The following is a 27983-nucleotide window of genomic DNA, read 5'->3' as shown; positions in this document are numbered from 1 at the left end:
CAAGCACTTTCTGCCCTACCATTGCCGTGATCACATTTTCAGTCTATATTTAAATTGCAAACAGTATGGCTGAGTCACAGGTCTCCCTTGTATTGTCTAGTTTGGTCCATAGTTGCAGCATCCTTTGTGGATTTATTTGAAAGCAGACTCATTAAACTGAGTTGAACTTGCTTCCAAGTGAACATGTGTAGGATTGGGCGGCACAGTTGAAATTCTCATTTGGGCTTAAAGATTGCCCAAATCTTATTGAATAAGGAGCCTAACTGTGAGCAGAAATGCAGATGTAGTGATGTAATATTTCTTAGCTATCGGTTGCAATTGTTCATAGGCATTTGGCGATAAAGATATGGGAACTTTTGGCTTTAATTTGATTCAGTGCTGCTCTCTTCCTCATGAGATTTTGATTTAATAGAGCCATTTATAAGTAGGAATGAGTGAACTGGAGGGTTAAGATTCTTTTAAACCTTAAACAAGCTTTTAAAGTTGTGAAATGGTGTGGATAAAAGCTGCACTCAGTTCCGACAGCTTGTTAAATTTTTATAGTCAGGATACCAGGACTAGAAATCCTAATTAATATCCCATCTCTGTTATAATAATCAAGCGACATTTTGATCTGATTGGTAGGGAGCTGAGGATGCAATTGTCCCATAATAGCATTTGAGAGGACAAGTTTTCATTTAGGGAACTGAGAGTGGAAAAGAGGTCTGCCCAGAAGCTGCCTCCCCAGCAAGAGAGAACAAATATTGCTCAAGGACCTATAGCAGGGGTAGCCATTGTGGTGCCCCTCAGATGTTGATGGGCTACAATTTCCATGAACCCCAGCCAGAATGGATTATGATTAGAGATGATGAGATTTGGAGTCCAATAGGACTTGTTGGCTACCCTGACCTCAAGACACCAGACCTGGATTTGCAGATACCACAGATGTCCACAGAAATGTCAAGCCCAACTGTGTACCACCCATCCCTAACGTGACCTACAAAAGACTCATACAAATGTGCTCTTAGTTGGTCTTTGAAGCAGAACAACGAAGTTGCTAAGAAGTCCCCAGCAACCCTAGCAAAATCTAGTAGTTAAGTAGGCTACAATTGAAAGTCAACATGGTGCAGTCATGTTCAAATGTGGGACCTGCAAGACTAAATTTCTGGCCAGCCACAAAGCTCAAAAGTAGCCTTGGGCATGTCACAGGATCTTAAATCTACTTTTGCAAATCTACTTTTTTAAATCTACTTAATTCAAGCCTATACACTATCCAACTAAATGGCAATAATGAATCATTTCAGTTTGCAATAATACAAACATCTGAAGCAGAAGGGAAGTTCCTTATTCCTGTTGCATACTCACACAAGTATTTCTATGAGTGTTATTAAAGTTCAGGGCAGGAGGAACAGGACATGAAATCAGTTCTTGAAGCATTAAATCGATACTGCGCCGCAGTTAAAAGAAAACCTTGATTGCGGATTAAAAAGTGGGTTCTGATTAATTGATAATCCATCCTTTGTCTCTAGCAGAGGCAATAAAATTAGTTGGGAGACTCCGAGGCACAACCATCAGATTGCCCTGAAAACATTCTGCTGTGGATTTATAGCCTTTATATAATTTCAAATATAGCAAGGAATATAATGATTTATAATATGCACTGCACTCTAGAGAATATATCTCTCCTTCCCTTGTCACCCAGGATTCCCTCCCCGCCTGCTGCCGTACAACCTGGGAATCTAATTCTACCTGCTTTGTACTTGATTGTAATGGGGCAGGTTCATTCTTCATGCCCAAATCTCTCTGAGGAAGGTCACTTTGGTGTTGTAGGTGAAAAGGTAAAACAGGCACAGGCTCTCTAGCAGCTGCCCTGATGGCAGATGGCAAGATGAATTGTCCACCAGCTCCTGTTGGTGTAATTCCTTGGTACTGAAAATGATCAAGAAAAAATAAAGAGCAAGTACACCTCCCTCCCGATTCCCCCCGCTGCCCCCAAGGACAACTCTATGTATATGGCAGCTGGGAACTCTGCATTCCACTTCACCAACACTAAGAATTGCTGCTGAACAAATATTGTAAAGGTTTTGGCATGGCCTGGAATTCTGGACCTGGGTTCAGTTTTTGACCCAACAAGTTAATGTGTTTTGGCCAAGTAGCTTCACTTTTCTGTGGCATTGTACTGCTTATTTTTGCAGGGATATTTCATAGAACTGCGCTTCAGTATATATGCTATGGGGAATGTAAGTTAAGCACATGCCCCAAAGGCCTGTTGGAGATTATGCATAATAGCCAGAGAATGTACAAAATTCAGTACATATGTGCACATTCTCCAAGGCCTGTTGAGATTACATATACTGTATACTGACCAAGAAATGTGCACATGGATAAAGTGCATGTACATTCTCCATGAGGCAAATGGTGAATGTGCACAATGGCCAATTATGGTGCATACTGACCACTCAATTTACACACACACCCCTTACACATGATTGAGGGTTGAGCTTAATCCTTGTTCAGTTCAATATAGGACCACCAGAGCTTGTAAGTGTCAAGTGCAAAACTGTTACCTAATCAGTAGGTTTGGAGGAAAAGTAATGACTGTGACACATGGGCCCTGGAGACTGGTATTCCTTCAACATTTCAGCTTGTTGCTAGCTTTGAGAAGACATTGCAGGTGAAAAACATACAAACATGGTGCTTTAGGTTGAGTTAGAGGGAGGAGCTCAAACATTTTCCGCACCTCTGAAAAGTGCTGTCCCATTTTGGCAATCTTCCAAGCCATAGGCTGTATTCATAACAAGGCAGCTGCGGCCCTGCTCTGGTCGTGACATTATCACAAAGTCTGTTCACAGGGAGGAAAGCAGTCTGGTAAAATTGAATTAGCTTCACAAACTGGTCAACTGGCTTTGGCTGGATAATTTGATTCATGGTGTCATCATGTTAACTACATAATGTCTCGGCTCTGATTGGCTAGGATTGTGTCACGTGGAAGAAGGTGGCAGTGACGTAATAGAGCAGGGAAACAAGCAGGGATAATCAGTAGAAAATGGTGAACAAAATGGTGCTTTATGGCACCTCCTCTCCTCCCTGCCGCCTCACTTTCCCTGTGCAACGAGATAAATGGATGATTTGTGAACCTGCAGCCCTGCCTGCTCTGATCGTTGGTTTAGCAACATCTCAGATAAATGTGAAGCAGCTTCTTGGGCTACAAATATTTTCTTGGGTTGGCATGGCTCTTAATGACATTTTTAGAATGGCATTAAGAGCATTGGTAATTTTTTAGCCATAAAATGCAATTACTAATCATATATACTGGAGGGAATGGCTCCACTTTGGCAGGTACATGCAATAGACAACACTGAGGACGTCCTTTTCATTCCTCTCTTTCATTAGCAGATCCTTCCATGTTCCCCCATTACAAGTTTTCTAAGTAGTTAATTCGCCCAGAAAGGCAATGATATTCATAATTTTATGGCGGCCTATTTTGCAACATCAGCAGGAAAACGGAGTGTTATTAATAGGATATCTTTTCGTTCTTTGCCCTCGTGCAGTAGAGAAGGCTATGTAATAACATTTGTTCCTGCTGAAGGATCATTATCCTGGCCGTTTTGCTTCTGATAAAGAAAAATGTAGAGGAAATGTATTTGGCTCCATTGTTCGCTGGTGTAAATTAAAAGAGGCCCACTTAAATCAATGGGGCTATATAATTATGGATCTTAGCAAGAGCCTAAAATCAGGTTTCCAGATTTGTACATTTACTAAAGTAGACTGTGGCTGCAATCCTATTCTCAGTTACCTGGAAGTAAGTCCCACTCGACTGAATGGAGCTTCCATTTGAGTCAGCAGGTATAGGACTAGACTGTAAATAATGGCTAAATAACTTCCTTTCATCTTACATAAGTCATTGCTACATTTAGATATCAGCTGTACATACCATTGGAGGATTGTGTTCAGCTGCTTGATGCTTAGAATCAGCAAGAACTTGGAAATCCATCTTTATGTGATCAGGCAGGGGTCCTGTCTGTGGAATATCTCCTCTGGCCAAAGAACCATGGTGATTATAGGGAATATTCTTATTGTTCAGATGTTCTTCATGAAGGACACCTGCTCTTTCGCTTGCTTCACGGGAACGGCCAGCAGACAGCGGACTTCCTGAAATGCTACTAGTCCTCTCCAACATCTTTTGAGTGCCTCCATCTTGGAATGTTGTGGAAGAATCACAGCCGCCTAATAATTATGAACAAGGAGGAAAGCAGAGTTTAGAAGCACAAGCGAACAAAATTAATGACTGAAGGGTTTTTGGTTTTGTGTTACAGGAGGGCTGAAGTGTGAGGAAAATGAAAGGCCCTGAAGCCTCTGTGAGTGATTTCATTTCTTTGGATAATAAATTTTAAGAGTGGGAAACTTAGGAGTTGAGACCCCACAACAGCACCCCTTGAGAGGCTGCTACATGGTGGTCTTTGAATCTTTGCAATTCAAGGTCAAAATCTAAAATAAACCACAAATGAGATTAATTTTGCAATCTCAGCTTAATCTTCAGAGAACTCACTTCTGAAAGGGCCCAAAGCCAGATGCTGCAGACAAAAGCCCAAAACAACAGTGCTGCTTTTTGTGCCAGGACAGTGTCTTGCTTTCAAATTCGCCACTGCAACGTCAGCTCGGGTTACAATTATCACTTTAGGAACCTTCAAGGACAGACCGAGAAGGTTGCTGAAGATGAGGATTGAAGGGGTCATGCAAAAAAATCTACACTGTCAAGAGTTTCTTTCTTTTCTTCAAATCAAGCAACGTGAAAGAAATGCATAAATATAAAATCTGGAAGACAACTGAAGAAAGTGGGCCAGTGTGCACACAAGAAAGGAAAAGGGAAGGGAATCTGTTGTCCACAAGGTGTCACTCTTGACCCAAAATTGGGTCAGTCCATGCCTTTGTTTCTGGCAGCTGGAAATTTGGTTTAGCATCAGAATTACCAGGCGCTCTGGGTCTCCTAGAGTAAAACAGTGAGTAGTTCATCTCAGCATGAGAATTTATATATCGAAACATGAAATATACTGCCCACTTCTTGTTAATCTGCATGACAAACTCTTAAGGCATTACAATTCAGCTAAAGATAATGGTGACCAACAGCTGAAAATATAAAAAGACAGGCAGACATTTTAAAGAAACGTAGTGTTGTCCCAGAACGTGTTTTGACCTCAGGCATCTTGAGAGTCGGAGGCCTGGTGCTGTGTTGCTCTTTCTTCTTGATTCAATTATAAGTGATCTGTATTAACAGAAACACCTGGATCAGCAGCCTTCAAGAAACTTCAGCTGAAAACAAACATATGGGGCCTGAAGGAGTAGGAGAGAGAAGAGGAAGGGAAGTGACTTTAAGTAGGGAACTCAGGTGGTTTGAAGCCAAAGGAGAATAATTGTTACCCGGACTGTAATTGAAGGTGCAGAGTGCCTCTAGCAGGAAGACTTTTTATATATTTTTTAAGAAATTGAAAAATGTCAAGGATTGTTTAAGTAAAAGTTGATTCAGCAGAAGAGCAGCTGCATGAAGAAGGGGAAATTCTAAATGAAGTTTAAGGTTTCAAAATTCTATCACAGCTGTATAAAAGAAGTGAGCTGAGACAGGAACGTGCAAACTTTGGATGAAAAGCTTTTTTAAAAAATTCAGTTACAAACTTTCTTTTTTCTTCCCCTATTTGTTTATTTTATCTGTTTCTTTGGTTTATATGCCACTTCTGAGGCAATATGCCTACAAAAGCAAAACAGGTTAAAAACAAAAAACAAAACACTACACAAATTAAATTTCACAACAGTGAAACAGTTTTAAAACAAACAAATACAAAATGCAAGATACAAGTAGGAACATTCAGTCCAAAGCCTGGGTGAAGAAGAAAGCTGGCAGTGAAAACTCATGCAAAAGCAAGTATAGCTGTTTGTTGCAGCACCCCTGGCTACAAGTTCAGCAGGTGAATCGTGCCTCTGGGGCTGGCCAGGGGGTGCTTCCCAGCCCCCTGTGGGGCAGTGTGAGAAGGCACTTCTTTGGGGGCAGAGGGGGCAGCTCAGAGACCAGGGGTGGCAGCAATGGCTGCCCAGAGAACTCCCAAGGAGAGGGGAGAGGAGGCTGAGGGAACACCCCACAAGGGAGGCTCTGCAGGCAAGGGGTGACATAACTGTGGAAAGAATGTGGTTGGTCAAGGGAGCCGTGGACCCAAGCAGGTTGAAAGTCTCTGCCTTAGAAGGAAATGTGGCCCTCAGGGTGAATGTTTCCCACCTCAATTTATAATCATAATCTCACTGGCTATCCTGAAAGATGCTGATCACAGAACTAAAATGAGAAGAAACCCTCAGCACACTAAAGTGGCACTTGGAAATTTGATGGACCAGAAAGGCAATGACTTGGTTGGTTCTTCCTGAAGATGTATTCAGCAACTTGTCTTACCAGCCTTTGGATCGAGAATTTCAACAGTCAGTTCCCTCTTGTGTCCCAGGATTGCATTTTTAGGCTTGTTCAGTGTTATTTTAAACACTTCATTGTTCTCTTCAAGGCCATCATCCTGAAGGAGGATATTCCAGATCTTGATGGAAACACCTGTCAAAAGCATAAGATCTAAATCTACAAGTCCTATGTTACATTTGAAAGTAGCTTTTGTATTGTTTTACCATAGGCACATAAAAACTGTCAAATTCTGCAGCAACACTTCTGAGTCAACTATAGGTTGTGGCCGTAGACACTTGCTCTGTTACAAGAACTGTTTCCACCACCCAAAATTGCAGTGTTACCACTGTAAACCACTCAACAGAAGAATGCACCAAGTCTAGGAAGTTTCTACCAAAGAGCTATCTCTTTGGTGTCTTCTTTTGCAGGTCTTCAAACAAGGAGTAGCATATGCTGGCTCATTAACAGTACAAGGCCTAGTTCTTCCTCCTTTCACATCCACAAGGCACCTGCTTCCTGCCACATCAACCCCAGCTTTACACAATTAGAAACCAAAAGTCACAGCTTACTTTCTCATGAAGCAATTATGGGCTATTATCTCAAGGAATATTAAGGGTTTCAGCAACCTTCAAAATCTACAGTACTAGCAGTGATTTGTTAATTTTTTTACATTTACTAAGGTTAAGCAGATGTTTTCCCAATCAGATCTTTTTCATATAATCCTGTATTTTGAGTGAAAGTGTTGAGCATGGACTTATGAATGAAGAAGCCACAAGGGAGCATCTAACTCAATTCTTATTGGCAGTAACTTGGCAGAAAAGAAGAGCAAGAAGACTTCCGAATATCAAGGGTGCCCAGATTTTTACATTCCACCCCTGCCTGCTCACCCTTGTTTCTTTATCCTGTCCCACAAACACATTTCTACACCTGGAGCTCCAGGATTTTCAGAGCAGGAGCCAACCATGTTATGGGAAACAGCATGCAAACCCAGCAGATGATTCTGTGATATATCCTTAAACCCAAGTTCTAATATGCTAGTGCCACAAAGGAGCCTTATAGCCTAATTTTCAAAGCACAATGCTGGCACCAGTCCCACTGAATAGAATCAGGCAAGTACAGCGGGGGCAATTTTAGGATTTCGGGATCCAGATGAAGTTTTATTCCTACCCTGGGCTCCCGTTCAACAAAGTACTTAACCACATGCTTAAGACCTATCAGGATTTTGTAGCACCAAGCACTGCAGAATATATATTCCTTTCCTTACAGTAAATAGAAAAGAGTAACCTGAAGCCTCTAACAATGATGAAATTATATTTGAAAGCAAACTCATTAAGAAAGGTTTTCGGCGTTGTTATGGGCAGAGACAAATCGGAAAGAAAGAGAACTCTAAGGAGGAAGGGTCTCTCCTGCATACCCATATCTGGCAAGAAAAAGGGGTGTATTGCTAAACCAGGGGTAGCCCTTCAAATGTTGCTAGACTACAAATCCCGTCAGCATAATAATAATAATAATAATAATAATAATAATAATAATAATAATAATAAATAATATATTTATACCCCGCCCATCTGGCTGGGTTTCCCCAGTCACTCTGGGCGGCTTACAACAGAAAAATGAAATAAAAAAAATCTATTAAACATTAAAAGCCTCCCTAAACAGGGTTGCCTTCAGATGTCTTCTGGTAGCTGTTTTTTTCTTTGACATCTGATGGGAGGGCGTTCCACAGGGCGGGCGCCACCACCGAGAAGGCCCTCTGCCTGGTTCCCTGCAACTTGGCTTCTCGCAACGAGGGAACCGCCAGAAGGCCCTCGGTACTGGACCTCAGTGTCCAGGCAGAATGATGGGGGTGGAGATGCTCCTTCAGGTATACTGGACCGAGGCCATTTAGGGCTTTAAAGGTTAACATCAACACTTTGAACTGTGCTCGGAACCGTACTGGGAGCCAATGTACCGTAGATCTTTCAAGACTGGTGTTATTTCAAGACCGATCTTTCAAGCATGGCCAATGGTCAAGAATAATGGGGTCTATAGTTCAATAAATTATGGAAGGCATGATGTTAGCTATTCCAGTGCTAAGTTCTCACTTTCAGAGTACAACAGTGTGGAGGGGCAGATCTGCAAAACCAGACTCCCTATACCAGTAATACTGGCTTATGTGGGTGTGAGGCTGAATGCATACACAAGCAAGAACACTGGATTGGCTCCCTTTGTGCATTCACACAACCCTGCCTCTGCTGCTCCTCATCAGCACACAGGTAAGCGGCAGCGATACTGGTGTCCAAGAGGCATCTCCACAGTCTTATAAATAACTGGAATCGGGGTGGCAACTTGAATAAAATATGGAGGGCAAGTAAGGCCCCCACATAATCATTCACACACACACCATTTGAATGGCAATGTCCATCAACTTTGAATGGCAATGTCCAGCCCCCTCAAATATTTTATTGGAGGGCCAAAGGGATTTGGCTCCTATGACTGGGATAGATAAATATATTTCACTGCAGCCATCTTATGTCCATCTAGTGACTCTGACCCACAGAGATTAATAAGGCATGTGGAAATATCAAGGCTTCTCCCCATAGCTCCCCAATAGCACCTCCATGTGCCAGCCCCCCTTTTAAAAATTTGGAGGTTAAAAAAAAGGAAAGACAAACCTGGATGTTTACACAAGTTGTTGTGCTTGAGTATTTGTGGATCATGGCCAAAGAATTTTAGACTGAGGTGTTAATGACACTAGAAGAAAAATCTTCCTCATTCAAATGCCAATTTAATTAATAGTGCTAAAGCCTGCTCTAGGCCAAAAGTATCACTGATGGAATAGACAGAAACACACACCTGTCTTCCGAGCAGCCTGTGCCAGCAAGGTGAAAAGTTAAAAATCCACTAATGGTGGAGGCAGTGAGGCCCACTGAACAATCTATAAAATGGTGGTGTCAAGAAATTACACAGTTGTCAAGTGCTAACTTGGTAACACTAGTAAGTGTCTAATTACACCCTTTCCTGTGAAGTAACATAGCAATTAGCCAACAGATTCCTTGGAAAAACAATGGTTTTTCTGTAAATAAGCAATAAAGTTAAACTAGTGTGGTAACTATTATACGAAGCCAATAAAATTGGATTCTGGCACATGGGATGATTTGCGTATCAGCTGTAGAACACTTAGAAGCATGGCTTCCAGCAGCACTATGAAAATGTCAACCTACAGGATCATTTTTCATCTTCATATACAGTGGTACCTCGGTTTATGAACACAATTGGTTCCGGAAGTCTGTTCATAAACTGAAGCGTTCATAAACTGAAGCGAACTTTCCCATTGAAAGTAATGAAAAGTGGATTAATCCGTTCCAGACGGTCCGCGGAGTAACCGTTCATAAACTGAAGCAAACTTTTCCATTGAAAGTAATGGAAAGTGGATTAATCCGTTCCAGACGGGATCGTGAAGTACTTAAACTGAAGCGTTCATAAACTGAAACGTGGGTGTAATTGGTTCCGGAAGTCTGTTCATAAACTGAAGCGTTCATAAACTGAAGCGAACTTTCCCATTAAAAGTAATGGAAAGTGAATTAATCCGTTCCAGATGGGTCCGCGGCGTTCATAAACCGAAAATTCATAAACCGAGGTGTTCATAAACTGAGGTTCCACTGTATAGTTACCATGTTCTATATCATGTTGAGGATAATTTCCCAAAGTTTCATTATCTGGCAGCAGGTTTTCAAAAGGGCATTTTACACATGAGTAAAACAGCCAGAAGCATGACATGAAAGGTGACTCAGAATATCTCATTTTTCCTAAAGTTCAGACCTCTCTAAGAAAACAGAGATCAGGTTAAGAACTCTTTATTGTAGTGATAGTTTTGCTTTCTCATTTGGTGAAATGACAAGAAATTTTATGTTAGGAACAAAATCAGGTGAGCTTAGGACAAAAAACCACTTACATTGGTAGAGCATGCTACATTAGTCACAAAACTCCTCCCCTCAACAAAATGAAATGAAAAGTCTATACTGTATGTTTTAACAATATTCTCTTCTTAGAATTAAGAAAATGTGGCAAGATATTAACTAAAATGTGTTTTACATGCAACATTTATTGTGATCAATGTAACAGCACAACAATGCAAATAATTTAGAATATGTTGCCATGTGCAACATTTAAGCTACAGTCATATCTCATGTCCGCTGCAGGTTGCGTCTTTTCAAATTATAGACGCGCCGAACCCGGAAGTCCCGGAACGGGTTACTTTCGGGTTCAGCACGTCTGTAACCTGCGTGCATGCGCAGAAGCGCTAAACCGTACTTTGCACATGCCCAGAAGCGGCGCTTCAGGATGCGGCCTTTTCAGGTTGCAAATGGGCCTCCGGAATGGATCCCGTTCGCAACCAGAGGTATCACTGTAGTTTTAAAAAGTAACAGAAGAGACTCCCTTTTTTAGTGCTGAGTTTGGGCACATCTGAGTGCTCCCTACGGAGAGTTTGCTGGCTCACCCAATTGTTTCCCTGACTCCAGTGCTAAGAAGGATTGTCTGTTCTCCTGATAGAAGCTTACAAATGTCTCATTGGTCACTACAGAATTACCCTAAATCTTTTGGCTGCTTTCATGCCTTTATTCACAATAAATCAAGCGGACCACAGTTGAAAATGAAATTTCCAGTGCTAATTCAACTATCCAACTGTCAATGCCTTTCAAAAGCCTTAGCAAGCCATCAGTCTCATCACCTAATTCTGCATGATTTGGAGTTGATCATATCAACTAAGGTTGCAGTGCTATACCCACTTACCTGGCAGTAAACTCCACTGAACTAAACAAGAATTAATTCTCGGTAGACATGCAATGGATTGCACTTTGAGCAAATCACAAATGGCAGCAGAAATGACCCACATCAGAAGAACAAAAAGAATAGCATAGGTGACTTTCTTCTAACCTGGGGTTTCAAACAAATGGAAGCTAGAAGGCTAAGTGAATATAACATTCCATTGATCACAGAAGGTAACCAAGATGGTGTCACTCATGCCCACCAGACCATCTTTCATTTCACACATCTTTTGCTCAAATACGCCAATAGTTGTGAGACTGTGGGGAGGATGGGTTGCTGAAGAATATGAGCAAATTTTGATTTCAGCAGCCAATCCTTAATTGAACATGGTTGACAGCCAACTAGACACCATAATTTTTCTTGCTGTTACCTGACAGGGTTCGTCTCCACTGGCACAATATTTCTCCACCTGATTTGGAATGGTTCCCTAACATACTTCAGGATTTTATAACACAGACACAATGCTTAGTAGGTTCCCAAGACCACCTGGCTTTTCTTCCCAGACCCTCTGAAGGGAATGCCGAAAAGAAGAGGTAATGGGAAAGATCTGTTGTACAAACTACCTTCCACTCACAATGTTGGATACAATTCTCAATGTAAAAAGCCACAATAGACAAGTTTAAAATTATTGCCTTACCAGGATCAAACTGCACTAATCTCGCTGTACTGTGTCTGAAGTCCAAGCCAACTCTTGCTGATACTTCTTGGACCTTAAAAATAAGAACACACAATTAAGCAGCCTTCTTACTGAATAGATGAAATGTTCTTAATAGAACATTTTTTTTAAAAAAAAAAGCTTTAGGGACTCATTACTTTTCTTACCTTTATTCCAACAAATGAGGGCTCTGCACTCTCTCCTGTTCGTTGAAGCTTAATAGGAAGAGACCCAATGTTTTCACAGACTCGATAGCATGTTTCTGCCAGTTCTATACGGGACCACTTTATTTCAAGACTGATGGTGAAACAGTATTAAAAGGAAAACATTATATTGGAGCCACAATGATCTCCGTTGCTGTAATTAAAGGCACAGTAAAGAATAATGAATCCCATTTACTACTTGTAGAAATGTGTGTAGGAACTGACGTTAGCATTGAATGCTGGAAGAATAAAAAAGCTTTGCTGCCTCATAAAGATATCTTCCCAGAAACATGGAATTACTGAAGCCAGCATGCATGTAGTCGTGCCTGTAACACTTACCTGCATTATGCCGTTTCCTTAAACAATGTATTACTCAAAATGTATTACTTCAAAATTAGTCTAGACTCCAGACCTTGAACGTATAGATTCAACATAAAATAGATTTGAATCTCTCTGTCACCCATAGAGTAAGCAATTAGAAAAACAAAACATTCATGCTCTTACTGCTCCTTTACTACATTAAACATGTGTATAAATCAGGCATCCCCAAACTGCGGGCCCTCCAGATGTTTTGGCCTACAACTCTCATGATCCCTAGCTAAGAGGACCAGTGGTCAGGGAAGATGGGAATTGTAGTCCAAAACATCTGGAGGGCCGAAGTTTGGGGATGTCTGGTATAAATGGATAGTCAAAAGTGTCTTATGGGATATATTATCGACTTAAAGTGATTTGAATAATATACCCATGGCTCTAAATTGCTAGAACAGAGTGCATTCTCAAGGGGAAAGCCATAGACATGTTCTCTATAGCAATCATATTTCTTAAAATGTATTCTGGTTTGTGCTGAGGATTGCTAAGGATTGTCAATAGTTCCCATCTTTCCTACAAGCAGCTCACATGGTGTACTCTGTTCTTTCCCCAGCCCCACAAGCTATGAAAAGATGGACACTTCTTTCCAAACTCAAGACCTTCCTGCAAAGATATGAAGCATATACAACCTCAAAACAAACAAAAAACAAGTCCCTGTGAAAATTCAGCAGTGTTTCAGTTTGCATTTCTTTTAATATATACATCTTTGTATATAATGCTGTCTAGTATACATATTTTTGCAAAGCAAATTTCCCCTTATATAATGAATTTTGCATGCTATTTTGACTATTATATGCATTTTAAATTATATTGCAAAATTCAGAGAAGTGCAAACTTCAAAGACCATATTCCCTCATATGAATTTGCCCAGGCTCTGAGATCTTCCGGGGAATTCCTTCTTTTGTTTCTGCTGCCCTTACAGGTGTACTTTGTAGGTACATGGGAAAGGCTTCTCCCAGCATTTGGCTTCTCCCAGAATTTGGAACTCCCCACCTAGACTGGCTCTCTTCCTGGTTGTCCTACTTTCAGCAGACGTCTTTCTTGTTCCAACAGCAACTGGCTGATTTTATGAAAAGGGCTGGTGCTGCGATGTTTTCCTTGTAGCAATCGGTATGTGATCTTTTATATGCATATATTTATTATAATTTTACAGTCATACCTTTGTTTACGACCACAATTGGTTCTGCGGAGCCAGTCGCTCCCCGAGATCGATGCTCCCCAAGGCACGCTTGGGCACGTGCATGAAGACCAATAGAGTGTTTATGCGCATGCACGCGCTGCGCAGAGCGCTTCTATGCACCCGAGCGCTGCAGAACCCGGATGTAAACACTTCCAGATCCGCTGTGGTCGGAAACTGAAGTGGTCGCAAACCGAGGTTTGACCATAATAAGGTTTACTTTTTAATAGTTGCTTTTTAAACAATTGCTATTTTTTTAAAATGAGATTTATATCCTACTCATTGGATCCTCAAAGCTATTTATAAATTTTGCTTCATCTTACACCCTTCCCCCTGATTCCTTAGCCTTTGCTGTGGAGCATGATTCTCAGTAGCCGTTCCACCCTGATAACATTCTACATACCGTATTTTTCCATCTGTAAGATGCCCCCATGTATTTGGGGGGACTACAATTTAAGAAAATGTGGGGAGATGTATCTGTGTATAAGACACCCTCAAATTTCTGACATTCCTTTTTAGAAAAAAAAACTATAATTATACACGGAAAATATACGGTATTCCTCTTATAACAAACAATAATTAAAATAAGGCAAACACCATTACTTTGTGGCTCTGAAGTACTGTTAGAAAATGAAGTCCCACATGATGTCACCCCTTGGCAGCAGCTTGAAAGTCCCTGCCCCCCTGAGACTACAGATCAGTTTCAATGTCTCAGGAGAAAAAGCAGGTGCTGCTCTGTTTCCAGTGTGATTCTGCTGATATGGAGCATTTCATTCATTTCATTTCATTTCACTCCAATTCATGAATGGCTTCCTATGAAATATCATAGGATATCATAAAAACATCATCACCAACAAAAACATACTGAAGTGTGATCCAGATAGGCCTTTGAAATATGTATTCCTTCCTCCCCGCCACCTCAACAAACTTTTATTGACATTTTCGCAAAGTTGCTGTAATTTTGCATGTTCTATGCTGCCTTGCTATACAGTGGTACCTTGGGTTAAGAACGTAATTCGTTCCAGAGGTCCGTTCTTAACCTGAAACTGTTCTTAACCTGAGGTACCAATTTAGCTAATGGGGCCTCCCGCTGCTGCCGCGCTGCCGGTGCGCGATTTCTGTTCTCACCCTCAAGCAAATTCTTAAACCCGAGGTACTATTTCTGGGTTAGCGGAGTCTGTAACCTGAGGCATCTGTAACCCGAGGTACCACTGTATATTTTATGAAAAGTTTGACCTGTAAATATTTAAATAATAAAACAATTTCACCTATAAAAAAACCATCAAATCAATTTCATATATAGACTAAGATATTTATTTATATATAAAAAAAATCTCTGCTCAAAAACCTGGTGGGAATAGGAAGGTCTTCAATAGTTGCCGAAAAGACAACAGAGATGGCCACACTAAAGACAGAGTTCTTGATATGAAGAATGCCTTCTCCTGCAGAGCAGAGTGATCCATTGGGGATATAAGAAGAGGGGTTATATTTTAAGGACCTAAAACATCTTTTTAGGTGCACAAGCTATTTCCTTCCTCCTAGAGCTGTGGAGCTCTTTATTTATTTTCAGTATTTATGCATTCCTCTCTCTGAATTTCTTCCCATCATATATTCACCCACTGATATATGAACAAGTGCAGATTTAAGACGCCATGGTAATGGTTTACTTATTCTATGAGACTTTAATAAATAACAACAGCGGCAAGCAACAAACAGCCTGAAAAGTTTTGCTTCCAGGCTTCATTTCATAATGCAAAGTGTGTTCTGTCCACATGATATACAGCTTCATAGTCACTTCTGAGTTGCTTTAGAAGCAGTAAAACTGTACCTTGCAAGGATTTAAAATCATTGTTCTGCAGCAATGATTTTTTGAGCAACAGAGAAGTTAAAATGTATTGGGTTGCAAATGGGAGGAGAGTGGGATAAAGAGCATCCCCAGACAGTATTTTCTAAGGCTCCTGGTTGCATATTGTACTGCAGAATTGGGAGTTTTTGAAATGTCCCTGGTAAAGATTGTTTTGTTCTCACTGCAGGGAGAACCGCTGTGACACAGACTGCATATCCTCTGCTGGGCACTCCTTACCAACTGATTAGGCCTGTCCTGGACTGTAATACTTATTGTGCTACATCTGCACTGCAGCAAAAGAATACATCCAAAAGTTGCAATTAATTAAAATTAATTCATCTAGACATTCTGTTAGAGACGGCTTACACATTATGCTCCCTCTAATAAGAGGTATTGTTGTCAGGGAGACTTGCATGTGCTCCCACCTAGCACAGCCTCCAGAAGAGCATTGTAAGCAAATGGTATCATATGAGCAGGTGGAGGAAGCTCAGACTTGTTCCACTTTCCCACTCTGCTATTCCTTGCTATAGCTAGGATTCTCAGACCTATTCCTCCAGTTCTGGGTACCTCAGACAGGTACCCCTCATTCCATTGTTGAGACCTGATATGCCACCCTGTATTTCCTCTCCAACCACTTAATCCAGATTTAGTTTTTCCATGGAAAATCCAATATTTGGGTAGGGGGGGGGGAAGGACTCTGCCGATGCCCTGTTTGCAGTATTCAAATGATGCATTTACAATATTAAGCCCCTGCCTGATGGTGAAATGGGAAACAGGCTAGATGTTTTTTTTGCAGTTCTTTCTTTCACCAGTTCTACTATGTATAGGATTGGTGAACTGTGTTGTCACTTCATATCTGTAGTTTCTCACACTATTCCATGTCACACACACACACACACAGAGAGAGAGAGAGAGAGAGAGAGAGAGAGAGAGAGAGAGAGAGAGAGAGAGAGAGAGAGATAAATATGAGCAGCACTTTATTACGGTCTGGCCCAGGCATTCCCCAAACTGCGGCCCTCCAGATGTTTTGGCCTACAACTCCCATGATCCCTAGCTAACAGGACCAGTGGCCAGGGATGATGGGAATTGTAGTCCCAAAACAGCTGGAGGGCTGAAGTTTGGGGATGGCTGTTCTAGCCTCTTGCTGGAATAAGGAACAAAAGGGCACAAAACACTTTATAATGCTTTTCACATCACTTCCCTAGATTTATATTGAAATATTATCTGAATCCTATGGTGGGGACCACAAACCAAAGGCACTAAACCTTCTCAATGGAGAATACCACAGAATCAACCAGTTCCTTTTAGTATGATGCTAATATTCAGAGTTGTATGTATGTACCTTGAACCATTTCTTCCATGCAGTGTTAAACTCCACGCAAGCTATGAAGTGTCCATCTTTTCATAGCTTGTGGGGCAGGGGAAAGAACAGAGTACACCACATGAGCTGCTTGTAGGAAAGATAGGATATAAAAGGAGTAAGTAAGTAAGAAAATTCTTATTAAGCATATTCATACTTACATTTCTGGAACTATTGTGTTGCCTGCTCTGTCTGAAACTTCAAATTCAAAGGTATCTGAAGTTACCTCAGTGGTAGGATTTAAGATGTACCGAATATTATGCTGGTTTAAGTCACGTTGTGTAAAAGAGTTTTGCAGAAGACGGCCTGTTGTAGAATGAAAGAGAGAGTCTGTGCAACAGCATAAAGTAAATATATATTTTTCTATACAGGATGTTAAACAGTAACTTTAATTTTTAGCCTTCACATTACAATATTCAGTTATAGCTCCAAACGCTTTGAAACTCAAATTATTTTAAAGCTGTCTAACCTTATTCCAGATAATTATTTCCATCATGTTAAAAATGACAGCTGAGACAAGGCAACTTTTCAAACAAATGTTTTAAGACAGTGTTTCAGAGGCTGCAGAGGCTGGCAAATGTTAATTACTTTATTAGATAACCAGTGAGTCACATAATTGCCATGCTTGTTGGAAACAAATTAGACTCTTATGCATTTAACTTACATGTAAATGGCCCTCTAATTTATATGTGAATTATGTTTTTATACAATAATAGGTTGAATTTCACAGGTGAGGTCTGTAAAATTGCCAATTCAAACCATTTCCCCTCACATAATAAAGCCTGAACACATGTAGAGTGTGCACACAAATCTTTACTAATCCAGTACAGAAGAGAAATAGAGTGAGATAATTCCTTTCTTTCATTAAACTCTCGTTGTGCTTGAACCTGCCTCACCAGAACTGGCAGGAAACAGATGCCACTGAAGAGGGAGATGGACAATCTGTGACCCTCTGGAGGGTTTGGGATTATAGTTCTCATCATCACTGACTATGCTGGCTGGATTTGGAGTCCAACAATATGTAGAGGGCCACAAGTCCCCTATACCCTTGACATGGTAACCATTTTGCTTACTTTAATATGTGCAACCTTTCCGCCCCTGCAAAGGCTGATTATGCACATGATTAAAACACATGAAGGGCAAGCATGCACTCCATACATCATGTGGTCCTTTCCACATCTATGGCATTAATACTGGTGATTTGTGCTCATAATGAAAGAGTCACACAATCTGTTCTCCATGTGCACAAATGGAAAGAGAAGCACACAAAGCAGGTAGTCAAGGAACAGCCCTGGGTTGCGAAAGAATTGGCATAGTTTACTATTTCGTTCTCCTGCTAGTATTGATCTATATAACAGTGTGAGGAGCAAGTGGCTCTTTTGGGTAGCAGATAAGGCACTGGGTGGAATCCTTTTAGTCTAACATTAGGCGGGTGTGTGTGATGTGGTACATCACCTCCCCCAAATAACTGTGTGATAATATGGCACCCTATTATAGGGGTCTAGTTCGAGGTCTCTATACCAAAGCCAAGGTGTGTGGCAGAAGGGCTGTGGCGAATTTGAAACTGTTATGTCATGTTTTTGTTTCACAACCAACCTATCGAAGGGTTAACCCAGTCTCCCTGGTTAACTGGCAGCAACATTCCATGGGAGGCGTGGCCTGCATGGGGTTTAAATGGAAAGGGGAACAGTTATGTCAGTTGTTGGTTGGGGTTTTTTTTGTGTGGGAGCTTGGGTGGTTGTGGAGAAGGTAGACTTTAGAGTAGATGAAGTAGTGGATAGGTATTCTGTTATTTGATTGCCAAGAACATTACCTGTGAAGTTAAGTTTGTACCAATGTTACCAGAAAGCAACCATTAAGATTCAAGCCAATAAATATCCATCTTTAAAGTGTCACATTAGTAATCGTCTATTTCATTTTCCAGCTAAGGTACCCAGGAACCCAGGTGGTGGGGAACTCTTTTAAACCGTCAAAACTGCCTTTTAGAGGAGAAAGGTTAGTTTGTGGCTGAGAGTGCACCAAGAAAGGGGGGGGCTAAAGGAGGAGACAGGTTCTGAGTGATAATAAAGTTACCTCAGGAAGGAGGCTAGCTTTACAGTAAGGGAGGTTCTAGTGAAGGGAAACCCTTATCTGAGTGCACATAGGAACAGTCTTATTTATAGCCCCAAGTCTATATAGGTACCTGGTCACGTTTAGGCTGGAAGAGGACTCTCTTTTATTTTTGAAAACCCACAAGTGCTAGAGGGTTTAAAGAAAGGCTAGAGGGATAAGTGGGAGGTTTGATTTACCTCAGAAATCCCTGTTAGTGCTTTTAATAATTGAGAGGTCAGAGTTATAAGACTGAAAGTGAGAGGACTTTCGTCGCAAGGGCCATAGAGCTTCCTTCAGCAGCTTGGAAGGGCCATCTGTGTAGTCCTGAGTCTTGCTGAGGACCCTTTGAACCTAGGCTTGACCCTGTCACGTGTCAACCTTCCACCACAGGGCTGAGAGGGATATACACCCAATGGCTAAGCCAAAATCAACCTACATCTGGAAACAATAAAGTTGTGGCCTAATCCCAGAATGCTGTCCTGTTCGGTTTGTTCACCTTCATAGGTCCAGCCCCTAAATCAAGAGTTTAAAGAAATAAAAGACCTGTTCCAGAATTTTCAAGATGTCCAAAGAAAGGATCTCTCCGAACACTGAAGACGAGTTCCTCATCTCTACTATTGGCATCTGTGACTTTCAAGTTGTGAACAGTGATTGGTACTGCAAACCTCCCATCTTTCAGGTTTTGTACAGTGGTTGGACTTGCCTTTACAATGAGTTTTGGAACCATTTTATCTTGATATTCTACCTGTTAAGAGAACACATTTGGAATAAAATTAAGGTGAAAAGGAGAATTTGTATTGTTTGTTAATTCTAAAGCCGTGGCCAATGGCCTAGGGAGAATATCTGGAGAGCCAGAGGATTCCCACCTCCTGTTCTATACATTGTATTCAACTTGAATATTACACATGAAACGTGAAATTGCATTTTGCTCCACTTAATAATTAAGTTAGTTGCATGAAAATACAGACACTACGTTTCCGAGCACAGTTCAAAGTGTTGGTGCTGTCCTTTAAAGCCCTAAACGGCCTCGGTCCAGTATACCTGAAGGAGTGTCTCCACCCCCATCATTCTGCCTGGACTTTGAGGTCCAGTGCCGAGGGCCTTCTGGCAGTTCCCTTGCTGCGAGAAGCCAAGTTACAGGGAACCAGGCAGAGGGCCTTCTCAGTAGTGGCACCCGCCCTGTGGAACGCCCTCCCACCAGATGTCAAAGAGAACAACAACTACCAGACTTTTAGAATACATCGGAAGGCAGCCCTGTTTAGGGAAGCTTTTAATGTTTGAGAGACTACTGTATTTTAATATTTTGTTGGAAGCCGCCCAAAGTGGCTGGAGAAATCCAGCCAGATGGGCGGGGTATAAATAAATTATATTATTATTATTATACAATTGGGAAAACACAAAAACCAGCATGACATCTCACACAGCAGTAGGTTCCCAATACAAAGAATTTTATTCCCTCCATTTCCCACTTTTATTTTTAGTAGTTGTAAGGATTCTGGGATTTCAAATGAGCTATTATTTATGTATCAGGACAATGGGGAATGGCTTCAAAGGGCATCTGGATTCTGATGCATTGGCAAAATAAACCATCTAGTGATAAAATACAAAAAAAATAAGTACAGATTGTATAGATTTGATGTGGTTATTCTGAAAACAAGGAACGGCATCTTAAAAATGGTGGACAGGTGCTAAAAGAGAAAGGGAAGGATTAATAGGCTCTATGTTTGGGCATGGCTGGAAAGCTGGAGAAATTACGGAAAGACAGGGCACAGTACTGTAACTCCTGGTGTTGATGTTTTGGGGGAAACCAGAAAAAGGGAAGTGGGTTACAGCCAGAGGCTGAATTAAGATGGATCGCTAGATTTGTTGACTGGGGAAAAGGATTCAAGGGCTGGGATTAGTTGCAAAGGAACATGGAATAGAAAGCACAAGCTTTTTCAGTTTTTTAAAAAACCATCCAAGTATGCCATCCCCCTACAGCTTGGGTCATGCTCCTTCAAGCATTCAGCTGACTGGCAGTTTCAATCTGAAATTAGACCAGAAAGGGGGAATGACGGTATTTCAGTCCACTGTGGTGATGTGTAGTCCCCAAAGAAGGAACAACCCTACCTTCCCCGTTGACATCATTGTAATTCGGCCAAGTGTTGAGTTTTATACCACTGAGATGCTCATCTATCCAAACTTTTTTCACCTGTTCTGATAATTCACCATCCTCTGGGAGATACACCTTCATGCCACTGTCCAACCAATTAGTTGCTTGACTGACTGCATTCTGCAGTCCTTAAGTGATGGTTCCCTATCTGACATCTTATGACAACTGATTAGTAAACTAGGCCATGAGATTTAAGAAACATGCTATTTAGGAGCTACTTCCCATTAACTCCTTGTGTTCCAAAACCTGCAATTCTCCTAAAACTGCACCATGAGTTATAACAATAAGAGATTAAGATAGGTTTTGAATTTATAAGGTAACCTATAACTTTAAGGCTACACACTTACTTTGGAGTAAGTTCCATTGAACTCAGAGGCATTTACTACAAAGTAATAAAAGAAAAAGCACAGGGTCGGGGTGTACACATTGCAGCTGTTCACAGTAAAGAGAAACCCCCCACTCCACGTTTTAACATATAAAAGCATATTTTAAAATGCAAGTGTCTCCCAAGACTGTTCAATAAACCATGACAAAACTGGGTTACTCAAAAATGCACCCTTAAAACAGGAACAGCAAGCCACAAAAAGCAAAGACCTAAATAGACTGAACCTGATCACCATAGCTGCCAAGTTTTCACTTTTCTCGCGAGGAAGCCTATTCAGCATAAGGGAAAATCCCTGTAAAAAAGGGATAACTTGGCAGCTATGCTGATCACCCTGTGAGGTTTTGGAGGGTTTGGCCATAGTTAAGAGCAGCAAGGGATCAGTTAAATGTCATTTAGAATTTCACTGCATTTGGTCAGGAACATGTTCTCACATGAGAGCTGGTCAAACCAATCTTTCCGAAACACTGATTTCTGAACTTTTGCCAGGTGTCTCTCTCTGGTGGCCACCGAGGCTGATTTACCAGACATGTTAAGCTTCTCAGTCTTGAATAAGCAGTTAAATGTGTACCCAATGTCAAGCAGCAGGTTTAAAGGCGCAGAGCTAAATTTCACAGGTAAACAGCAACGCTTAGATGTTACTCCATGGAAATCAGTGGGTCTTGGGACCAAATCATGCAACCAGTTTAGAGGCTTGTTTTGAATGTTCCTGACCATCTCTGACCACCCCATGGATCTGGATTCTGATGATTATCACAGTAATACTCACAAAAGGTTATTTGTGGTTTGATTAACCAGACACAAAGGACAGCTCCTATACTATACAGTTGCACAGGAGATGGGATTTTGGCACATATCTTATGAGGAAAAGGAAAGCAAACCTGCCCCCCCTTCCCCCATTCTGTGTGATTATTATGAACCGTTCCTCCTTTGTATCTGCTCACTCTGTGTTTGGCTCACACTGTTGAGCTTACATGGCCATTTCCATCCAAGGTCATGCCCTCCTAACTATAGGCACAGTTAGAATGCATAGCTGCCAAGTCTCCCGTTTCCCCCGGGAAACCCCCGTTTTTACTTACCTTTTCCCGGTGGTCCCCCGTATCACTTCGTCTCCCGTTTTTCTCTGTTATTTTCTCCTGCCGGCGGCCATTTTTTTCCTTTCTGATTTGCCCTTCTATGGGCACAAAAAATGGCCGCCGCCAGCTTCAAAAGTCGCATCTACGCATGACCGGAAGTGCATAGATGCGACTTCCGGTGTTGGCGGCAGCCATAGATGGGCGGGGCGACACCGGAAGTTGTGTCGACGCACTTCCGGTTATGCGTAGAAGCTACTTTTGAAGCCGGCGGTGGCCATTTTTGGTGCCCATAGAAGGGCAAAGTGACACCGGAAGTTACGTCGACACAACTTTCGGTGTCACATGGCTGCCGGTCCCGGATTCTGCAGTCCAGGACTTGGAATGTAAGAGAATGGCTAAGATTGAGACTTTCCATGAAGTGAACTCAAATCGCAGGACACTCCAGCTGGAGGAAGAAAAGGGAGGTGACGATAGCTGGTTTCTCCTTCCCCTGCGCCCCTGAAAATTTGTTCTGGAGGGTTGGGGGACCCTACATAACAGTGTGGGAGGCAATGCTTGTGTCTGCTAGAGTAAAAGAAATATTTGTGGAAATTGGCTCCCTCCCTCTTCCTCCAGTGGGAGCTTTTCTTGACTCTCAAACCTTCCATGAACAATGGCTAGTTTCTATCTCCACTGTTGGAGGCTGTATGCCTTTGAACGCCTCCCAGATGCTCAGGTCCTTCTTTTGGACTTATGTACTATTGACATTTATTTTGTTGGCCACTGTGAGAACAGATGGTGAACAAGAAGGGTCGTTGGCCTGATCCAGAAGACTCTTATTATGTTTATGGATAGAAGATACATTCTGGACCCAAGTCAACGGTTAGGGCGCAATTCCCACCATAACGTTTGATACGATAAATTCATCAACTTTTCCCTCTCAGGTGGTAAAATACTGTCTTGCCTCATGTGAGTGCATTTACCATGTTTAGAAAAAAGAAGAAATATATTTAATTTCTATACACACCTGTATTGTAAATTCTGTGGAGGCATCTGTCAGTTGCCCATTAACCAAAAATCCATGGTTGACTTTGTCCGTAGCTATAAATGAGAATTTATCAATGTGTCCACCTCCTCTATTGTGCTTGTAGTACACTTTTGCGTTATCCACATCCAGCTGTGTAAACTGGCCCGAGTAGATGACAGTTTCCCCCACGTATAAATGTCCATATTGTGGATACTGTGTGATGAGGTAGGTGAGGTTTTTCACTGGACTGTCTACATCTGTAAGCTGAAGAATATCGGAAGTTAAAAAACCTATATTCCCCTCCACAATATGGAGTCCTTTGTTTGTGAGCAGTGTAGGCGGAATCTGGTCGTTGTGCTCAATATTCAATTCTAGGAGGCCTTTTTTCTCCATATGACCATTACTGATGGTAAAGCTATTTCAGAAAAAAAGAGAAGAGAGGAAGATTATTTATTTATTAAAATATGATTCTGTTGTTACACATGGCATTAGACAGAGTTGAATGGCAGTGCCCAGTTCCTGCTTTTAGGACACCATTGGGCATGGTGCTCTCAGTGGATTCAGCTATCTGTGTGCCCATTCATTTGCTTTGCTCTCTGGGCCAGCTTGTACCATTTCATAGAAGGGGAGGACAAAACGTTACTTGTCCTTTCCTTTTCTCCTCCCAATAGTTACTCCTTGGAGCAGGTAGGTGAACTGGCAGTAACAACAAAGGAGCAAGGTCAAGGGGTCTTGGGGACTGGTGGTAGGGAAGAGGAAGGTCGGGATTCTTGGTGAATGGACCTTGACAGGTGCCCAGTTATGCCAACTTCCAATGCCAGTCCTGTGAATGGACTTACTTTGAAAAGCTTGCAATCTAGAACTGAATGAAAAGAGGAGGAAGTAAAAGCAGCCCAGCCAAATTGCTCATGTTGTTGGCTCCTGAAGGGACAATCAGTCAGCCCGTGAGATCTCTGCTGTTCTATATTTTGAAATTTGTGTTTAATATTTTAAAATTGTAAACTGCCTGGGGTCCCTTGACAGAAGGTCAGCATATAAATCTGTTAGATAAATAAATAGATTGAGTCAGAAGCCAGGGGGGGGGGAGGCAGAAAAGATATGAATTAATGAAGTTGCAAGTTTACTTGGTTCAACTGAAACCAAAGGCCTAAGAGAACCACTGTCTCTCATCCATAGCCTGTAGGCTTGAGGGGGGTTAGGCCTAACCCAAAGTGGCTTGGAGCTTTTCAGTTCACTTGCCTCTCTTGGTACTGGCAGCAGTGTCCAAAAGGCAGAGCAATGTTGCTATTATGGATGGAAGGAGGAAGGCAAAAAAAAGTAAAGACTGGTGTGTGTCATGGGACTGTTTCAAGCAACCTGCTATGTAGAGCTCCATTCTTGCAACAGATCAAATGTTTATGAACGTTCCACGACAGCACAGTAAATGTTCAGTGTCAATGGATTCACCAGCAAAAAATCCCAAGGGTCAGGTTCACTATTCTGTCTAACTTTGTGCAGTCTTTTCTGACTGGCATAGGCTCTACAAGGTTTCAGGCAGGACCCTTTCAGGATCCTTTACCTGGAGATGACCAGGATCCAACCTCAGCTCTTCTGCATGCAGATCATGTGCTCTGGTCCCAAGTCACACCCCTTTCCACTGAACTGTAGTTCAGGATGTTCCCAGTTCAAGTCTTCCTTCTACCATAAACTCATTAGGCAGCCATAGCTGGGAACCACAATCTGTCAGCCACAACTCACCATCAGCAAGAAGGTAATTGTGATCTACCTAACAGGGTTGTTGCAATTATTGTTCTGGCAATAAGCAAGGAATGATTTGAATCTTCTAAGGCTGTAATCCCATACCTGCCTATTTGGGAGTAAATCCCATTGACCTGAATGGAGCTTTTCCCCTGAGTAGACCGGATATTACTGTCATACTCTAAATGCTACTTGTTATCCATCACCAAAACACAGAACTGTGCCCCATAGGACGACGATTTAATACAGTCATACCTTGGTTTAAGTACGCTTTGGTTTGAGTACTTTCAGTTTAAGTACTCCGTGGACCCATCTGGAACGGATTAATCCACTTTCCATTACTTTCAATCGAAAAGTTCGCTTCAGGTTAAGTACACTTCAGTTTAAGTACTCCGCGGACCGTCTGGACAAGATTAATCCACTTTCCATTACTTTCAATGGGAAAGTACGCTTCAGGTTAAGTACAGAACTCCGGAACCAATTGTGTACTTAAACCGATAGGTTCTTGGCATTTTGTCAGTAGATATTCTCATTTTGTTCTGTTGCCCTCAGTATACGTTTCACTTGCCTAGTCTTCAGAAACACCATTTAAGTTTTTTCTCACTGTGTTCTTTTCAACAAATAACCAAGAATTTATTCAGACACAAAGCTTGGGAGATGTCATATCTTCAGGCACACTGGTTAATTTCCTTATAGCTGCTTTCAGGCTTCTCTGTATGTCAATATCTGCCGCTTCTCTGGATACTTCTCACACATTAGCGCTAATTAAGACAAATGTTGTCTGCTATCAGTGCTACTTTAGTACACACACACACACACACACACACACACACACACACACACACACACATCATTTCCAGGGGCTACTGTAAGAAAATTAAGTGAGCTGATAGTGTAGTATAGTGTTCTACAATTACAGCTTCTGACTGCTGTGTGGTGCAAATAGATATTCACCTGAGCCAGGTAAGTACCTGGAGTTTCCTCCAGTTCTATCATAACGCAACAGTGAAAAAGAGCATGGCCGGGCCTCCTTTGCTCGCCATGCTGCCTTTCCGCCGCTATTGATCAGCACTACAGGAGTGTGTCTGCACTGCCTGCCCCTCCCCCTCCCTCTTCCTCCATGCAGAGAGTGTGCTAACTTACATAACAGGCTGTGTAAAGGTCAAGTTACCAGAAAAATTTAGTATGAACACTAGGAATTAAATGACAGGAATCAAATGCTAAAGCATAGCGGAACGTGGCATCAGCTTATAGAGAAGACTCTAACCATTCATATCTCTAGAACTCTTCTGCTTGAAAATGAAGGCCCTCGCTGTTCTTCAGGTGTGAATGAAGTTGAATCTGTTGGAATTTTTGAGAGATTCCCAGGAATACCAGGCTCAAAAGCTTGACTGCCTGTAGCTGCAGTCCTCTTTCACCTGAAGAAGAAGGACTCCCTAGTAATCTAGGGTACAAATTTTTCAGTTCATTTAAAGTTATCTCTTTCTTTCACCCATCAGCAAAATAGGCTCCCAATCCTGCTCTACTCGTCATAATAACTGGGTCCTATTCTTATATTGCCCCTCTTCTTCAAACAAGCTGTCATTTTTAAAATGCAGGCTGTCACTGTCTGTCATGACACAAATTAAAAAGACAACACCCCCCCTCCCGGGGAAAATCCAGGGTGTGTGTAAAGCATGGCAGTGCACCCATTTGCCCCACCCAAGATGCAGGGCTGACTATAACCATGGCCTGCTTCGAGATATGAGGAGCTCACTATTTAAAAAAAGACCAGAAGGCTCAGACTTCTGGCTATTGTACCTTCTCACAATAAGACAGCTTAGCAACTTCAATAAATAAGCAGTATATTTGAACAAACCAATAAAAATAGAACTTTTTCTAAACCAAAAGTTGTTGTGCACAAATGTCCATGTTTGTAAAATCAAGGAACATCCTTGAGTGGAGATGGCACATTGTAATTATGCTTTGATGCACTTTTATGTGCATTGGTTCTTAGGCTATTGATTCCAGAGCTGCACCCCAACCCTGGTCTATAACTGTAGAAATTCAAATTATGCTCTCAAAATAAATCACTCATCCCAGTACCCCCATATTATATCCAACTAATTCTACTTGGCCCTTCTTTGCTCCCATGCATCATTATGGTGTGACGTACACATCATGCACATACCGCACATCGCAGAATCTTTCGGTCATTTGTTTTCTGTCTGTCTGTTGTCTGTCTGTCGATTCCCTATCCCACCCCTGCTAATAGGCTGAGTTCTTGTGCAGCCACAGAATGTTTGTGACCATTATACCGAACAAAACAGAAGGTAATGGAATACAGTACTGATATAGATTAAAAGCCAATGCCCAAACAGGGGTGGAGGAAGGGGGTGCGGTGGAGGCAGTCCACCCTGGGTGTCACCACTGATGGGGGTGACAAAATGCTGGGCGGCACTCACTGCAAGGCTTGCAGCGTGCCTGAGCCACTTCTGGGAGTGACATGGTGGCTTGGGTGCCCGCAGACTCTGTGCTGCCCCAAACAGTCCGCCTGCCGCCTCCCCCTCAGCTGTAGGGTGGCAGACAGGCAGACTCCTCAGAGGCCCCACGGAGAGTTCTGTCCCAGCTCGCCCCTGTGCTCAAAAGAAGGAGGAGGAGGAGGAGGAGGAGGAGGAGGAGTTTGGATTTGATATCTCGCTTTATCACTACCCTAAGGAGTCTCAAAGCGG

General features: G+C 41.9%; 1 protein-coding gene across 1 annotated transcript in view; it reads right to left on the bottom strand.

The window, feature by feature from the left end:
* The window catches only part of LOC118088169 (FRAS1-related extracellular matrix protein 1-like), a 106764-nt gene that overhangs the window by 6173 nt on the left and 72608 nt on the right, over positions 1-27983 (bottom strand). The window contains 8 exon segments of the mRNA XM_035121448.3: positions 1729-1908; positions 3914-4206; positions 6413-6562; positions 11856-11928; positions 12041-12170; positions 16990-17134; positions 19463-19664; positions 23536-23950. Coding sequence (XP_034977339.2) covers positions 1729-1908; positions 3914-4206; positions 6413-6562; positions 11856-11928; positions 12041-12170; positions 16990-17134; positions 19463-19664; positions 23536-23950 — 1588 coding nt within the window.

The sequence above is a fragment of the Zootoca vivipara genome, chromosome 7, assembly GCF_965207765.1.
Source record: "Zootoca vivipara chromosome 7, rZooViv2.hap1.1, whole genome shotgun sequence".
Classification (NCBI taxonomy): Eukaryota; Metazoa; Chordata; class Lepidosauria; order Squamata; family Lacertidae; genus Zootoca; species Zootoca vivipara.
The sequence above is the reverse complement of the archived record's forward strand: the minus strand, read 5'-3'. Positions and strand labels throughout refer to the sequence as shown.